Raw genomic sequence first — 18,580 nt, 5'->3', positions numbered from 1 at the left:
GCCTGGTGGACCGTCCATTTCCACGGTATGGGGCTTGACACTTCACAAGATGGGATAAAAAAAAAAAGAAAAGCCCAGACCGACCAGTGAAGGATCATAGAGGACTTGTAAAACAGTTTATACGGTGAGGCTATCATACAAGATCTAATTCCAAGTAATGACACTATAATATTATTCCTTTTACATAGTTGTACCTTCTCAGGGAACTTTTTACCATTTCATTTCCTTTTTTTTTGGTAACATCCTTTGGGAACTTCTTTTTAAATCCTATTTTTAACTGTGGTCTAAGAGTCTAATGAGCGACCAGAACAGCGTGATACTACTAACCTGCTGATGATTATGCAGAGAGGTAATATCAGGCTAACTTTGTTTCTGTCCCAAATGGAACCCTATTCCCTATATAAGTGCACTATTTTAGGAACAGGAACCCTATGGGCCCTGGTCAAAAGTAGTGCACTAAATAGGGAATAGGGTGCGATTTGGGAATTTTCATAAGATGTTAATCTTTCTTGTCGTTAACGACATATCGGGTTTTAACTGTTTTGTCGTTGAGGAAAATTTTGTTAATGAGAAACAAAAAATGGAAGAATAGAGCAGTGATAATGTTTGGAAAGAACTTCAGACCACGTATCAGCCTCATACCCAAAGCCAAGTGTCAGTTCAGCCTCTGGCCACTGTGGGAACTGGCCAATCAACAGGCTAGATGAGACGTTACCATGTGTTTGATTAATGACGTGTCGGGAGCAGTGAAATAAGACACACTTGGAGGTCAGATAGATTTCTGAGGAGAAACCCTCACGCTTATGCTCTCGCACACACACACACACACACACACACACACACACACACACACACACACACACACACACACACACACACACACACACTGTGTAACACTATGTCTAATCTCTACCCGCCAGGTCCTGGTGCCTGGGCAGCAGACCACAGTCCTTCTCCAGCCTCTGCTGTCTGACACAGAGCACAAGGTGACGGTCACCCCAGTCTACACAGATGGACAGGACGGCATCAGTGTTTCTTCTGTGGGCAGAACATGTGAGTACAGCCTTCCTTGTGGATGGTTCTATGAAGCTGGTCTTGTAGCTGGTGTGATGACTGGGGTTTACACCTGGCTCTATTGTGGGGGGTGTATGGTAAATGCTATGATACAATTCAAGCTCTATATTGAGCTCTACTTACCTATTTCTATATATACATCAAAACTATGAAATAACACATATGGAATTCATGTAGTAACCAAAAAAGAAGTGTTAAACAAATCAAAATATATTTTATATTTGAGATTCTTCAAAGTAGCCACCCTTTGCCTTGATGACAGCTTTGCACACTCTTGGTATTCTCTCAACCAGCTTCATGAGTTAGTCACCTGGAAGTGTTGAGTTGTTCTTGCCATAATATGGACTTGGTCTTTTACCAAATTCTGTATACCACCTCTACTTTGTCACAACACAACTGATTCCACAAATGAACTTTTAACAAGGCAATCCTGTTAATTGGAATGCATTCCAGGTGACCACCTCATGAAGCTGGTTGAGAGAATTCCAAGAGTGTGCAAACCTGTCATCAAGGCAAAGGGTGGCCACTTTGAAGAAACTCAAATGTTTTGGGTTACTACATGATTCCATATGTGTTATTTCATAGTTTTGATGTCTTTACTATTATTCTACAATGTAGAAAATAGTAAAACCAATGAAAACCCTTGGATGAGTAGATGTGAGTAGTACTGTATGTATGTATGTATGTATGTATGTATGTATGTATGTATGTATGTATGTATGTATGTATGTGTGTGTGTGTGTGTGTGTGTGTGTGTGTGTGTGTGTGTGTGTGTGTGTGTGTGTGTGTGTGTGTGTGTGTGTGTGTGTGTGTGTGTGTGTGTGTGTATGTGTGTGCATATATATACATGATTATTTTATTTTGACACAGCAAATACCTATAAGCCCATGTGGGCGGGGCATCCTGATGATGCATGACTCCATTTGGGCGGGGCATCCTGATGATGCATGACTCCGTGTGGGCGGGGCATCCTGATGATGCATGACTCCATTTGGGCAGGGCATCCTGATGATGCATGACTCCATTTGGGCAGGGCATCCTGATGATGCATGACTCCGTGTGGGCGGGGCATCCTGAAGATGCATGACTCCATGTGGGTGGGGCATCCTGAAGATGCATGACTCCATGTGGGCGGGGCATCCTGATGATGCATGACTCCATGTGGGTGGGGCATCCTGAAGATGCATGACTCTGTAATAAATCAAATCAAAATCAAATGGTAGTTATTTGGTTGAGGAGGGTTGTCCATCTAGATACCAATCCCACTAAGTTCAGTGAACCACCTCAGTCAGACTAGTAACAGCAGGTGGAAAATGTTCCCAGTGTGTCAGTTCCCTGTCGTCACCCTCTGAGGACGCTGTAAATGGACAGCCAGAAATTATTGATCATGTCCATTAATAAGCTTAATGAAAGCCATTCATAATCACACAGTCAGTCTGTTCTCAGTCATGAGCCACTGAAACACTTCCTCATGCTGTAATTGATTATATACACTCAGCTCAACATCATTGTCTGAATGATTAAACACTCTACCAATAGCAAGCTGGTGATGCGTCCAAAACGGTATCCTATTCACTACATCAGTCATACTCAGCTGGTGGACCGCGGGCCGGACTCGGACATAGAACGGGGTCAATACGGACCGAGGCCCAGATCTGGACACAGAACGGGGTCAATACGGACCGAGGCCCAGATCCGGACACAGAACGGGGTCCGGACACAGACACAGAACGGGGTCAATACGGACCGAGGGACAGATCCGGACACAGAACGGGGTCAATACGGACCGCGGGCCGGATCCGGACACAGAACGGGGTCAATACGGACCGAGGGCCGGATCCGGACACAGAACGGGGTCAATACGGACCGAGGGACAGATCCGGACACAGAACGGGGTCAATACGGACCGCGGCCCGGATCCGGACACAGAACGGGGTCAATACGGACCGAGGGCCGGATCCGGACACAGAACGGGGTCAATACGGACCGAGGGACAGATCCGGACACAGAACAGGGTCGATACGGACCGCGGGCCGGATCTGGACACAGAACGGGGTCAATACGGACCGAGGGACAGATCCGGACATAGAACGGGGTCAATACGGACCGAGGCCCAGATCTGGACACAGAACGGGGTCAATACGGACCGAGGCCCAGATCCGGACACAGAACGGGGTCAATACGGACCGAGGGACAGATCCGGACACAGAACGGGGTCAATACGGACTGAGGGACAGATCCGGACACAGAACGGGGTCAATACGGACCGCGGGCCCGACTAAAAATAAAGAAATAAACATTTGTTTGGTGTTCGACTCCTGGCATCATTATGAACACACGTAAGACATGGAAAATGTGGAGAAATGCAGGAAGTTCGCTTTAAAACTGCTACGTTTTCTCTCTGCCAACAAGAAGGGTGTGTGAACAGAGTGAACTGTTTAGGGTTGCGTGGGTTGCTAGGTGGGGGGGGGGGGTTTGTTACTACGCTGATAAATCACAATATCCATCCGGATCTTTGTCACCTAAGAAATCCGTGTGACCAGACCGTCTCAAGTTGTACTCGTGTTCCGCGGCACGGCCCGTAAGGCTCAGACCAAAAGTAGTGCAGCCTATAGGGATAGGGGTGCTTTTTCAGACTGGGATTGTCTCCTCTTTAAAATGTAAATGAAAATGCCACAGTGAATATAAGTCAAATATGTTTTTAAAGTAGAGAGCAGAGAGAGTACAGTCCCTTTGGCTTTGGCTAGCTTGTATTCCAAATGAAACCCCAAACCTTGTAAAAACACAATAGCTCATAAATCACACATACATATGACTTTAATAACTCTCAGTGTTTTGGATGGATGGAATCTGTGGTTTGCATATTGGTGCAATACCATAACAATTGACTGCAGCCTAACAGCGTACCGTAAACCACAGTGTATAAGTGACAGTTTCTCTACCAATCATCTGCACCATTTTACCGTAAACCACAGTGTATAAGTGACAGTTTCTCTACCAATCATTTTGAACGGCATCTTCACCATTTTACCGTAAACCACAGTGTATAAGTGACAGTTTCTCTACCAATCATTTTGAACGGCATCTTCACCATTTTACCGTAAACCACAGTGTGTAAGTGACAGTTTCTCTACCAATCATCTTCACCATTTTACCGTAAACCACAGTGTATAAGTGACAGTTTCTCTACCAATCATCTTCACCATTTTACCGTAAACCACAGTGTATAAGTGACAGTTTCTCTACCAATCATTTTGAACGGCATCTTCACCATTTTACCATAAACCACAGTGTATAAGTGACAGTTTCTCTACCAATCATTTTGAATGGCATCTTCACCATTTTACCGTAAACCACAGTGTATAAGTGACAGTTTCTCTACCAATCATCTTCACCATTTTACCGTAAACCACAGTGTATAAGTGACAGTTTCTCTACCAATCATCTTCACCATTTTACCGTAAACCACAGTGTATAAGTGACAGTTTCTCTACTAATCATTTTCACCATTTTACCGTAAACCACAGTGTATAAGTGACAGTTTCTCTACTACTCTTGTTTTGTCAGTGCCCCTCTCGGCGCCTAGCAACCTGAGGGTGTCTGAGGAGTGGTTCAGTCGCTTCCGCATCACCTGGGACACGCCTCCTTCTCCCACCTTGGGCTTCAGGGTAGTCTACCAACCCACCTCTGGTACGTACACACCTGTTATAATACACACCTGTTATAATACACACCTGTTACAATACACACCTGTTACAATACACACCTGTTACAATACACACCTGTTACAATACACACCTGTTACAATACACACCTGTTACAATACACACCTGTTACAATACACACCTGTTACAATACACACATGTTACAATACACACCTGTTACAATACACACCTGTTACAATACACACCTGTTACAATACACCTGTTACAATACACACATGTTATAATACACACCTGTTACAATACACACCTCTCTCGTCTCAATCTTTTAAACACCATTATTCAGTCTGCCGTCTCAGACAGTCTTTTAAACACCATTATTCAGTCTGCCGTCTCAGACAGTCTTTTAAACACCATTATTCAGTCTGCCGTCTCAGACAGTCTTTTAAACACCATTATTCAGTCTGCCGTCTCAGACAGTCTTTTAAACACCATTATTCAGTCTGCCGTCTCAGACAGTCTTTTAAACACCATTATTCAGTCTGCCGTCTCAGACAGTCTTTTAAACACCATTATTCAGTCTGCCGTCTCAGTCATTTTCCATTGTAAACAGAAGGCTTGATGTGGGTGTAACACAGCGTGTGGGGAAATATCCCTCAGCTTTGTTTCCTACTTGGAGAAACTACATGAGAACAGAAAGAAGAAAGAGTCTGTGGATGTGTTCCAAATGGAAACCTGGTCCCTATGTAGTGCACTACTTTTGATCAGAGCCCTATGGGACCCTATTCCCTATATAGTGCACTACTTTTGATCAGAGCCCTATGGGACCCTATTCCCTATATAGTGCACTACTTTTGACCAGAGCCCTATGGGGACCCTATTCCCTATATAGTACACTACTTTTGACCAGAGCCCTATGGGGACCCTATTCCCTATAATAGTGCAATACATTTGACCAGAGCCCTATGGGGACCCTATTCCCTATATAGTACACTACTTTTGACCAGAGCCCTATGGGGACCCTATTCCCTATAATAGTGCAATACATTTGACCAGAGCCCTATGGGAACCCTATTCCTTATGTAGTGCACTACTTTTGACAAGGATCCAAAGAGCTCCGGTCAAAAGTAGTGCATAGGGGATTGGTTGCCATTTGGGTTGCATCCTGTGACTGCCTCTGCTTTCTATTAGAAGCTCTTTAAACTGTCCTGTGGTCCAGAGAAATGGGTCCTCCACCTACATATAATACCCTGTCCTGTGGTCCAGAGAAATGGGTCCTCCACCTAGATTTAATACCCTGTCCTGTGGTCCAGAGAAATGGGTCCTCCACCTAGATTTAATACCCTGTCCTGTGGTCCAGAGAAATGGGTCCTCCAGAGAAATCCTAGATTTAATACTAGATGGGTTAATACCCTGTCCTGTGGTCCAGAGAAATGGGTCCTCCACCTACATGTAATACCCTGTCCTGTGGTCCAGAGAAATGGGTCCTCCACCTAGATGTAATACCCTGTCCTGTGGTCCAGAGAAATGGGTCCTCCACCTAGATTTAATACCCTGTCCTGTGGTCCAGAGAAATGGGTCCTCCACCTAGATTTAATACCCTGTCCTGTGGTCCAGAGAAATGGGTCCTCCACCTAGATTTAATACCCTGCCCTGTGGTCCAGAGAAATGGGTCCTCCACCTAGATTTAATACCCTGCCCTGTGGTCCAGAGAAATGGGTCCTCCACCTAGATTTAATACCCTGCCCTGTGGTCCAGAGAAATGGGTCCTCCACCTAGATTTAATACCCTGTCCTGTGGTCCAGCCCTGTGGTCCAGAGAAATGGGTCCTCCACCTAGATTTAATACCCTGCCCTGTGGTCCAGAGAAATGGGTCCTCCACCTAGATGTAATACCCTGCCCTGTGGTCCAGAGAAATGGGTCCTCCACGTAGATGTAATACCCTGCCCTGTGGTCCAGAGAAATGGGTCCTCCACGTAGATGTAATACCCTGCCCTGTGGTCCAGAGAAATGGGTCCTCCAACTAGATTGAATGCCTTCTACAACAAGAGGAACAGGGGCTCTGCCTTAGTCTGTTAGTGGAGAGGTGCTTACTCTCACTACAATACATGTTCCCTGCCCTTCTTCCCTTCTCTCTGCCTGCGCCTCCCTTCCTCATTGTCCAGACTGCCCTCAAATACATTTGGTTGGAACTTCAGGTGCAACATGATACGTGTGTGTGTGTGTGTGTGTGTGTGTGTGTACTGTGTGTGTGTGTGTGTGTGTGTGTGTGTATGTATGTATGTCTGTGTGTGTGTGTGTGTCTGTGTGTCTGTGTGTCTGTGTGTCTGTGTGTCTGTGTGTGTGTGTTACTGTGTGTGTGTGTGTGTGTGTGTGTGTGTGTGTGTGTGTGTGTGTGTGTGTGTGTGTGTGTGTGTGTGTGTGTGTGTGTGTCTGTGTGTCTGTGTGTTGTGTATCTATGCGTGTTGCTGAGCCAGTCTCTGTGTTTCCTACAGTGCCGGGGTCAGCTCTGGAGACCTTTGTGGGAGACGACGTCAACACCATGCTGATCCTGAACCTGCAAAGTGACACTGAGTACACTGTGAAGGTCATCTCTTCCTACACCACGGGATCCAGCCAGCCTCTCCAGGGCACCGCCAAGACATGTAATATATTGGCTCTATTGGTCAGGTTGTGTGTGTGTGTGTGTGTGCGTGTGTGTGTGTGTGTGTGTGTGTGTGTGTGTGTGTGTGTTGCTGGCGCTGTGTGTGTGTGTTGCTGACCCTGTATGTGTGTGTGTGCGTGTGTGTGTGTGTTAGTGTGTGTTTGTTGCTGGCGCTGTGTGTGAGTGTGTGTGTGTGTGTGTGTGTCCCCCCCACCACACACACACACCACCACTACATGTTAGGGCTGGTGAATGGTGTTCAGGTAGTTTAGGTAGACTCCTGTTGCAGTTCAAGACCACAACACAACAAAGGGAACCTCAGGGTCAGGACTCTTCCAACCTCCAATACCAAGCAGCCACTTTGGATGCCGAGTTAAACGCTTGTTCTCAAAGTGAAGTACACCACATGACTAAAAGTATGTGGACACCTGCTTGTCGAACATCTCATTCCAAAATCATGGGCATTAATATGGAGTTGGTCCCGCTTTTGCTGCTATAACAACCTCCACTCTTCTGGGAAGGCTTTCCACTAGATGTTGGAACATTGCTGTGGGGACTTGCTTCCATTCAGCCACAAGAGCATTCGTGAGGTCGGGCACTGAAGTTGGGCGATTAGGCCTGGCTCGCAGTCGGCGTTCCAATTAATCCCAAAGGAGTTCGATGGGGTTAAAGTCAGGGCACTGTGCATGCCAGTCAACCGACCTCGACAAACCAGTTCTGTATGGGACCTCACTTTGTGCGTGGGGGCATTGTCATGCTGAGCTGAAACAGGAAAGTGCCTTCCCCAAACTGTTGCCACAAAGTTGGAAGCACCGAATCATCTAGAATGTAATGTATGCTGTTGAGTTAACATTTCCCTTCACTGGAACTAAGAGGCCCGAACCATGAAGAACAGCCCCAGACCATTATTAGACCAAACTTTACAGTTGGCACTATGCATTGGGGCAGGTCCACCTACTCGTGTATATTTATGGTGGTGAGCCGACGCTTGGCATTGCACATGGTGATCTTAGGCTTGTGTGCGGCTGCTCTGCCATGGAAACCCATTTCATGAAGCTCCTGACAAACAGTTATTGTGCTGAAGTTGCTTCCAGAGGCAGTTTGTGACTCGGTAGTGAGTGTTGCAACCGAGGACAGACGATTTTTACTCGCTACACGTTTCAGCACTCGGCGGTCCCGTTCTGTGAGCTTGTGTGGCCTACCACTTTGCGGCTGAACCGTTGTTGCTCCTAGACGTTTCCACTTCACAATAACAGCACAAACAGTTGACCAGGGCAGTTCTAACAGGGCAGAAATTTGACGAACTGACTTGTTGGAAAAGTGGCATCCTATGACGGTGCTACTTTGAAAGTCACTGAGCTCTTCAGTAAAGCCATTATACTGCCAGTGTTTGTCTTTGGAGATTGCATGGCAGTGTGTTGAATGTTATACACCTGTCAGCAACGGGTGTGGCTAAAATAGCCAAATCCACTCATTTGAAGGGGGTGTCCACATACTTTTGTATGTGTAGTGTATGCCTGCTCCTCTGAACCAGTTTGTAAAGATACATGTTATTAATCCCCATAATGCAAAGCGCATGGAGATGAAGCTTTAAGGAAGCGTAATACATAGCTTTGTATTCTGTTTGCATTACATTATGCTGATAACATCAGATTCCCTTTGTTTTGTTGAAGAGGATTTCACCACCCTGACGGACAGCTGAGAATATCAATATTCAGGCAGACAGTGGGGGAAATGTACACCCGTTTGCATATAAATGTGATATCAGCAGGTGCATCGTGAAATAATACATGCTTTGTGGAGCTTTTCTCATCAAAAGTAAAATAGATTGTCTTTTTCATAAAGTCCGTCTGGCTTGTCGGCAGAGCGTCACGTCAGCGTCCCGCTGTGTGACTACCTGAGAAGAGCTGCGTTCTCATTGGATCTCAGTCAGATGAGACGTTCCAGAGACACACGGTGATATAATATCTCTTCTCAACTGGCAGAACCAGGACATACTGCCAATCCACTAGCCCCTCCATAACGGGAAGCTGGACCCAGAACAATATATATATATATATATATATGTATGTATGTATTTTCTTCATTTAACCTAGCAAGTCAGTTAAGAACAAACCCTTATCTACAACCTGGACAAATCTGGGCCAATTGTGGGCCACCCTATGGGACTCCCAATCATGGCCGGATGTGATACAGCCTGGATTCGAACCAGGGACTGTAGTGACGCCTCTTGCACTGAGATGCAGTGCCTTAGACCGCTGCGCCGCTCGGGAGCCCAATACGTCTACAGTACGTCTACATACATATTATACATGTACAATGAATGAGTGAATGGCTGACTGAATTAATGAGTGGATGGATGAATGAGTAAATGAATAATGCATGAATTTATATATCCTGAGCATTTAAATGTATGCAGCTCATCTCTATGTGGCTATAAGTTCTCCCCCCACCCCCCCATAAGTGCCCCCCACCCCATAAGTGCCCCCTCCCAACCCCCCACCCCATAAGTGCCCCCTCCAATCCCCCACCCCCTCCAAACCCCCCCCACCCCATAAGTGCCCCCTCCAATCCCCCACCCCATAAGTGCCCCCCCCCCACCCCCAACCCCCCCCCCCCAACCCCCTCCCAATCCCCCTCCCAACCCCCCACCCCAACCCCCATTTGTGCCACAAATGCCTTATGATGCGTTGCAGTTTCTCTTTCAACCCCAAACACACTGTACAGTAGTTCACCTCCTCACGCTGGCCGTATAATTATATCTGCATACGCACCACCAAGATTCCTATCAATATTTTATGCATTGTCAGTTTGACCTTTAAATAATTAAATGCACAAATAGCTCAATTTTACCTGGTTTTGACTCTTGTCTTCCAAATGTTTGTGGCCCTGGTGCAGCAGAGTGGCTGTCTGTCCATGCATACATACAGCTCATTAATACGGCTCGTATAAGGAAGTTAAAGACTGTGTCCCAAACTGCACCCTATTCCCTATATAGTGCTCCCATAGGACTCTGGTCTCAAACGTTCCCTATTCCCTATATAGTGCTCCCATAGGACTCTGGTCTCAAACTGTTCCCTATATAGTGCTCCCATAGGACTCTGGTCTCAAACTGTTCCCTATATAGTGCTCCCATAGGACTCTGGTCTCAAACTGTTCCCTATATAGTGCTCCCATAGGACTCTGGTCTCAAACTGTTCCCTATATAGTGCTCCCATAGGACTCTGGTCTCAAACTGTTCCCTATATAGTGTTCTCATAGGACTCTGGTCTCAAACTGTTCCCTATATAGTGCTCCCATAGGACTCTGGTCTCAAACTGTTCCCTATATAGTGCTCCCATAGGACTCTGGTCTCAAACTGTTCCCTATATAGTGCTCCCATAGGACTCTGGTCTCAAACTGTTCCCTATATAGTGCTCCCATAGGACTCTGGTCTCAAACTGTTCCCTATATAGTGCTCCCATAGGACTCTGGTCTCAAACTGTTCCCTATGCTCCCATAGGACTCTGGTCTCAAACTGTTCCCTATATAGTGCTCCCATAGGACTCTGGTCTCAAACTGTTCCCTATATAGTGCTCCCATAGGACTCTGGTCTCAAACTGTTCCCTATATAGTGTTCTCATAGGACTCTGGTCTCAAACTGTTCCCTATATAGTGCTCCCATAGGACTCTGGTCTATGATCTCACAGTTGTGTCGTAGCTCTTTGATGTTCTGGGTGTTGACATGTTGTCGTTCTGTTCTAGAAGTTCGTATGGTACTTGTGTCAGATTGTTTAGCTGTGTGATTTATTGACATTTTCGTTGTAAAGTGTAAAGTGTAAAGTGTAAATTGTAACATGTAAAGTGTAAAGTGTAAAGTGTAAAGTGCAAAGTGTAAAGTGCAAAGTGCAAAGTGCAAAGTGCAAAGTGCAAAGTGTAAAGTGTAAATCAGATGGAAACAACTTCTGCTCCTCTAAAATGAAACCAGGAATAATCATTTTAAAAGATTAGTTTTGTTGTTGCAGCTTTTGTTTTTCAGAACATGTTTGTTGTTGTACGGAACAGAGAGATTGTTGACACTCTTTAAAATGTTTACGGTTCCTAATAGCTTTCATAAAGATTGGAGAATAGATTCTAACTTATTGCTCTCTATCAACACGTCATATACAATTGAATCACCAAGATTAATAGCCTTTCTTTTCTTTGATAACAAATGGGAGTTGGATAGGACTCAGAAGTTGGACATTAGTTCATATGGATTCTTCCCATAAACCAGAATGAGTTGTTTATTTGAGTGGATGAAATGAATTCCTTAAAGACACAGTTACACAGTTACACAGCTGGTTTGATTGTGTTTTATTATGACACGTTATCAATACTATCAACATCCTGGTCTTTACCTGTCAATACGATTAGCTAGGTTGACAGGTTGCAATTCTCCGTCAGCTGTTGGCTTCAGTTCCTTCATGATGTGACTGTAGATAGTGATGTGGTGGGGTCATGATTGTGATCGTGATTGTGATTTGATGTGATTGATTTGATGTGATTTGATGTGATAGTGATTTGATGTGATTTGATGTGATAGTGATTTGATGTGATTTGATGTGATAGTTATGTGATGTGATTTGATGTGATAGTGATTTGATGTGATAGTGATTTGATGTGATAGTGATGTGATAGTTATTTGATGTGATTTTGATGTGATAGTGATAGTGATAGTGATGTGACAGTGATTTGATGTGATAGTGATGTGATAGTGATTTGATGTGATAGTGATTTGATGTGATAGTGATGTGATGTGATAGTGATGTGATAGTGATGTGATAGTGATTTGATGTGATAGTGATTTGATGTGATGTGATGTGATAGTGATTTGATGTGATAGTGATTTGATGTGATAGTGATTTGATGTGATTTGATGTGATAGTGATTTGATGTGATAGTGATTTGATGTGATAGTGATGTGATGTGATAGTGATTTGATGTGATGTGATAGTGATTTGATGTGATAGTTATTTGATGTGATAGTTATGTGATGTGATAGTGATGTGATAGTGATTTGATGTGATAGTGATAATGATTTGATGTGATAGTGATGTGATAGTGATTTGATGTGATAGTGATTTGATGTGATTGTGATAGTGATTTGATGTGATAGTTATTTGATGTGATAGTGATGTGATAGTGATTTGATAGTGATGTGATAGTGATTTGATAGGGATGTGATGTGATAGTTATTTGATGTGATAGTGATTGTGATGTGATAGTGATGTAATGTGATAGTTATTTGATGTGATAGTGATGTGATAGTGATTTGATGTGATAGTTATTTGATTGTGATTGTGATGGTGATAGTGATGTGATAGTGATGTGATAGTGATTTGATGTGATAGTTATTTGATTGTGATTGTGATGGTAATGGTGATAGTGATGTGATAGTTATTTGATTGTGATGGTAATGGTGATAGTGATGTGCTGGTGATGTTCTTCTGTCATCGTGATTGTGTTTATAAAATCTCTCTCTTTCTCTCTCTCTCCTGTGTCTTTCTCTCTTTTTGTCTCTCTCTTTTTGTCTCTCTCTTTTTGTCTCTCTCTGTGTTTCACTCTCTCTCTGTGTCTCACTCTCTTTGTCTCTCATTCTCTCTGTCCCCCTCTCTCTGTCCCCCCCACTTCTCTCTCGCTCTCTCTCTCTCTCTCTCTCTCTCTCTCTCTCTCTCTCTCTCTCTCTCTCTCTCTCACTCTCTCTCTCTCTCTCTCTCTCTCTCTCTCTGCTGCCCCCACTTCTCTCTCTCTCTCTCTCTGCCCCCACTTCTCTCTCTCTCTCTCTCTCCCGCTCTCTCTCTCTCTGCCCCCCCACTTCTCTCTCTCTCTCTCTCTCTCTCTCTCTCTGCTCTGCCCCCCACTTCTCTCTCTCTCTCTCTCTCTCTCTCTCTCTCTCTCTGCCCCCTCACTTCTCTCTCTCTCTCTCTCTCCCTGCCCCCACTTCTCTCTCTCTCTCTCTCTCTCTCTCTCTCTCTCTCTCTCTCTCTCTGCCCGCCCACTTCTCTCTCTCTCTCTCTCTCTCTCTCTCTGTCCCCCTCTCTCTCTGCCCCCTCACTTCTCTCTCTCTCTCTCTCTCTCTGTGTCCCTCTCTCTCTCTCTCTCTCTGTGTCTCTCTCTCTCTCTCTCTCTCTCTCTCTCTCTCTCTCTCTCTCTCTCTCTCTCTCTCTGTCCCCCTCTGTCTCTCTCCCTCCCCTCAGTGTACCTGGGCGTGACCAACCTGAACACCTACCAGGTGATGATGTCCAGTATGTGTGTTCAGTGGCAGCCCCATCGTCAGGCTGACCTCTACAGGGTGGTCATCGAGTCTCTGCTCAGTGAGTAACGCTTCTCTTTTATCAACTCCATGTGTTTTTGACTAGGCCTTCTCCTTCATGTTATAGCTGAATGTCCGTGTGTTTTTGACTAGGCCTTCTCCTTCATGTTACAGCTGATTGTCCATGTGTTTTTGACTAGGCCTTCTCCTTCATGTTACAGCTGATTGTCCATGTGTTTTTGACTAGGGCTTCTCTGACATGTTATAGTGTTGCTGTGTCACTCCTTAGAGTAGTTGTATTCCTCCCGTCCTCTGACAGTGTTGCTATGTCACTCCTTAGAGTAGTTGTATTCCTCCCGTCCTCTGACAGTGTTGCTATGTCACTCCTTAGAGTAGTTGTATTCCTCCCGTCCTCTGACAGTGTTGCTATGTCACTCCTTAGAGTAGTTGTATTCCTCCCGTCCTCTGACAGTGTTGCTATGTCACTCCTTAGAGTAGTTGTATTCCTCCCGTCCTCTGACAGTGTTGCTATGTCACTCCTTAGAGTAGTTGTATTCCTCCCGTCCTCTGACAGTGTTGCTATGTCACTCCTTAGAGTAGTTGTATTCCTCCCGTCCTCTGACAGTGTTGCTATGTCACTCCTTAGAGTAGTTGTATTCCTCCCGTCCTCTGACAGTGTTGCTATGTCACTCCTTAGAGTAGTTGTATTCCTCCCGTCCTCTGACAGTGTTGCTATGTCACTCCTTAGAGTAGTTGTATTCCTCCCGTCCTCTGACAGTGTTGCTATGTCACTCCTTAGAGTAGTTGTATTCCTCCCGTCCTCTGACAGTGTTGCTATGTCACTCCTTAGAGTAGTTGTATTCCTCCCGTCCTCTGACAGTGTTGCTATGTCACTCCTTAGAGTAGTTGTATTCCTCCGTCCTCTGACAGTGTTGCTATGTCACTCCTTAGAGTAGTTGTATTCCTCCTCTGACAGTGTTGCTATGTCCTCTGACAGTGTTGCTATGTCACTCCTTAGAGTAGTTGTATTCCTCCCGTCCTCTGACAGTGTTGCTGTCACTCCTTAGAGTAGTTGTATTCCTCCCGTCCTCTGACAGTGTTGCTATGTCACTCCTTAGAGTAGTTGTATTCCTCCCGTCCTCTGACAGTGTTGCTATGTCACTCCTTAGAGTAGTTGTATTCCTCCCGTCCTCTGACAGTGTTGCTGTCACTCCTTAGAGTAGTTGTATTCCTCCCGTCCTCTGACAGTGTTGCTATGTCACTCCTTAGAGTAGTTGTATTCCTCCCGTCCTCTGACAGTGTTGCTGTCACTCCTTAGAGTAGTTGTATTCCTCCCGTCCTCTGACAGTGTTGCTATGTCACTCCTTAGAGTAGTTGTATTCCTCCCGTCCTCTGACAGTGTTGCTGTATTCCTCACTCCTTGTTGCTAGACTCCTTAGTAGTTGTATTCCTCCCGTCCTCTGACAGTGTTGCTATGTCACTCCTTAGAGTAGTTGTATTCCTCCCGTCCTCTGACAGTGTTGCTATGTCACTCCTTAGAGTAGTTGTATTCCTCCCGTCCTCTGACAGTGTTGCTATGTCACTCCTTAGAGTAGTTGTATTCCTCCCGTCCTCTGACAGTGTTGCTATGTCACTCCTTAGAGTAGTTGTATTCCTCCCGTCCTCTGACAGTGTTGCTATGTCACTCCTTAGAGTAGTTGTATTCCTCCCGTCCTCTGACAGTGTTGCTATGTCACTCCTTAGAGTAGTTGTATTCCTCCCGTCCTCTGACAGTGTTGCTGTGTCACTCCTTAGAGTAGTTGTATTCCTCCCGTCCTCTGACAGTGTTGCTATGTCACTCCTTAGAGTAGTTGTATTCCTCCCGTCCTCTGACAGTGTTGCTATGTCACTCCTTAGAGTAGTTGTATTCCTCCCGTCCTCTGACAGTGTTGCTATGTCACTCCTTAGAGTAGTTGTATTCCTCCCGTCCTCTGACAGTGTTGCTATGTCACTCCTTAGAGTAGTTGTATTCCTCCCGTCCTCTGACAGTGTTGCTATGTCACTCCTTAGAGTAGTTGTATTCCTCCCGTCCTCTGACAGTGTTGCTGTGTCACTCCTTAGAGTAGTTGTATTCCTCCCGTCCTCTGACAGTGTTGCTGTGTCACTCCTTAGAGTAGTTGTATTCCTCCCGTCCTCTGACAGTGTTGCTATGTCACTCCTTAGAGTAGTTGTATTCCTCCCGTCCTCTGACAGTGTTGCTATGTCACTCCTTAGAGTAGTTGTATTCCTCCCGTCCTCTGACAGTGTTGCTATGTCACTCCTTAGAGTAGTTGTATTCCTCCCGTCCTCTGACAGTGTTGCTATGTCACTCCTTAGAGTAGTTGTATTCCTCCCGTCCTCTGACAGTGTTGCTATGTCACTCCTTAGAGTAGTTGTATTCCTCCCGTCCTCTGACAGTGTTGCTATGTCACTTCTTAGCATCAAGCTTAAAGTACTTTCTATAGTTTCTCTTTTATTGCCCATTTCCATCTCCCCAAACCTCACACATGAGCTTCTCTTCAAATCCACCAAATCCTCAGCTCTTACTTTCTCTCTCTTTCTTTCTCCCTTCACCCCCCCTCTCTCTGTCTCTCTCCCCCCTCTCTCTCTCTCTCTCTCTCTCTGTCTCTCTCTCTCTCTCTCTCTCTCTCTCTCTGTCTCTCTCTCTCTCTCTCTCTCTCTCTCTCTCTCTCTCTCTCTCTCTCTCTCTCTCTCTCTCTCTCTCTCCCTCTCTCTCTCTCTCTCTTCCCTCTCTCTCTCTCTTTCTCTCTTTCTCTCTCCCCTCTCTCTCTCTCTCTGTCTCTCTCTCTTCCCCCTCTCTCTCTCTCCCTCTCTGTCTCTCTCTCTCTCTCTTCCCTCTCTCTCTCTTTCTCTCTCCCCTCTCTCTCTCCCCTCTCTCTCTCTTTCCTTTCTCTCTTTGTCTTCCCCCCCCCTCTCTCTCTCCGTTTATCTCTCTAAACACAGGAGATTTGAGATCTGTTCCAATATTAAAACCAGACCCTGCCTCTATTCCTTCCGTATGCTTTAACGTGCTCCGTCTGGATCTCTCTGGAATTATCTCATTTCTCACTGATATTATAGGAGCACAGGTGATTGACTGCTAGGAAGGTATACAGTAGTAATGTGCTGTGTGGTTAGTGACAGCATGGTAGGTTGTGTTCAGCTCTGTGTGGTTAGTGACAACATGGTAGGTTGTGTTCAGCTCTGTGTGGTTAGTGACAGCATGGTAGGTTGTGTTCACCTCTGTGTGGTTAGTGACAACATGGCAGGTTGTGTTCAGCTCTGTGTGGTTAGTGACAGAATGGTAGGTTGTGTTCACCTCTGTGTGGTTAGTGACAGCATGGTAGGTTGTGTTCACCTCTGTGTGGTTAGTGACAACATGGCAGGTTGTGTTCAGCTCTGTGTGGTTAGTGACAGCATGGTAGGTTGTGTTCACCTCTGTGTGGTTAGTGACAACATGGTAGGTTGTGTTCAGCTCTGTGTGGTTAGTGACAACATGGCAGGTTGTGTTCAGCTCTGTGTGGTTAGTGACAGCATGATAGGTTGTGTTCAGCTCTGTGTGGTTATCAAATCAAATCAAATCAAATTTTATTTGTCACATACACATGGTTAGCAGATGTTAATGCGAGTGTAGCGAAATGCTTGTGCTTCTAGTTCTGACAATGCAATAATAACGAACAAGTAATCTAACTAACAATTCCAAAAAAACTACTGTCTTATAACACAGTGTAAGGGGATAAAGAATATGTACATAAGGATATATGAATGAGTGATGGTACAGAGCAGCATAGGCAAGATACAGTAGATGATATCGAGTACAGTATATACATATGAGATAAGTATGTAAACCAAGTGGCATAGTTAAAGTGGCTAGTGATACATGTATTACATAAGGATGCAGTCGATGATATAGAGTACAGTATCAACGTATGCATATGAGATGAATAATGTAGGGTAAGTAACATTATATAAGGTAGCATTGTTTAAAGTGGCTAGTGATATATTTACATCATTTCCCATCAATTCCCATTATTAAAGTGGCTGGAGTATAGTCAGTGTCATTGACAGTGTGTTGGCAGTAGCCACTCAATGTTAGTGGTTACTGCCAACACACTGTCAATTAGCTCTGTGTGGTTAGTGACAACATGGTAGGTTGTGTTCAGCTCTGTGTGGTTAGTGACAGCATGGTAGGTTGTGTTCACCTCTGTGTGGTTAGTGACAGCATGGCAGGTTGTGTTCACCTCTGTGTGGTTAGTGACAGCATGGTAGGTTGTGTTCACCTCTGTGTGGTTAGTGACAGCATGGCAGGTTGTGTTCAGCTCTGTGTGGTTAGTGACAACATGGCAGGTTGTGTTCAGCTCTGTGTGGTTAGTGACAGAATGGTAGGTTGTGTTCACCTCTGTGTGGTTAGTGACAACATGGTAGGTTGTGTTCAGCTCTGTGTGGTTAGTGACAACATGGTAGGTTGTGTTCACCTCTGTGTGGTTAGTGACAGCATGGTAGGTTGTGTTCAGGTCTGTGTGGTTAGTGACAGCATGGCAGGTTGTGTTCAGGTCTGTGTGGTTAGTGACAGCATGGTAGGTTGTGTTCAGGTCTGTGTGGTTAGTGACAGCATGGTAGGTTGTGTTCAGGTCTGTGTGGTTAGTGACAGCATGGCATAATAACCATTATGTGTCGACCCTGTGTTCTACTGTGTGTGTGTGTGTGTGTGTGTGTGTGTGTGTGTGTGTGTGTGTATTCTCTCTGGAGTCAAGTATATCTCTATTTCAAGTATACAAGGAGTGTAGTAAGCTAATAGCAATTAATGTAATTTAAAGAAGTCAGTCTTTGTAACATTCAGCTAATAAATATCTAATAATGATCAGTTTTACACTTCATGACGACTGGTTAATATTGAGGAAATCTCTA

At 45.0% G+C, this 18,580-nt stretch overlaps 1 protein-coding gene across 1 annotated transcript in view; it reads left to right on the top strand.

The window, feature by feature from the left end:
• The window catches only part of LOC112242259 (collagen alpha-1(XIV) chain-like), a gene marked incomplete at its 3' end in the record, with an annotated part of 156,901 nt that overhangs the window by 67,781 nt on the left and 70,540 nt on the right, over positions 1–18,580 (top strand). Inside the window, 4 exon segments of the mRNA XM_042315300.1 lie at positions 921–1,053; positions 4,642–4,764; positions 7,232–7,381; positions 13,599–13,715. Coding sequence (XP_042171234.1) covers positions 921–1,053; positions 4,642–4,764; positions 7,232–7,381; positions 13,599–13,715 — 523 coding nt within the window.

This window comes from Oncorhynchus tshawytscha, unplaced genomic scaffold, assembly GCF_018296145.1.
Source record: "Oncorhynchus tshawytscha isolate Ot180627B unplaced genomic scaffold, Otsh_v2.0 Un_contig_10640_pilon_pilon, whole genome shotgun sequence".
Taxonomy (NCBI): Eukaryota; Metazoa; Chordata; class Actinopteri; order Salmoniformes; family Salmonidae; genus Oncorhynchus; species Oncorhynchus tshawytscha.
Note: the sequence above shows the minus strand (reverse complement) of the source record. Positions and strands in the feature narration are given on the sequence as shown.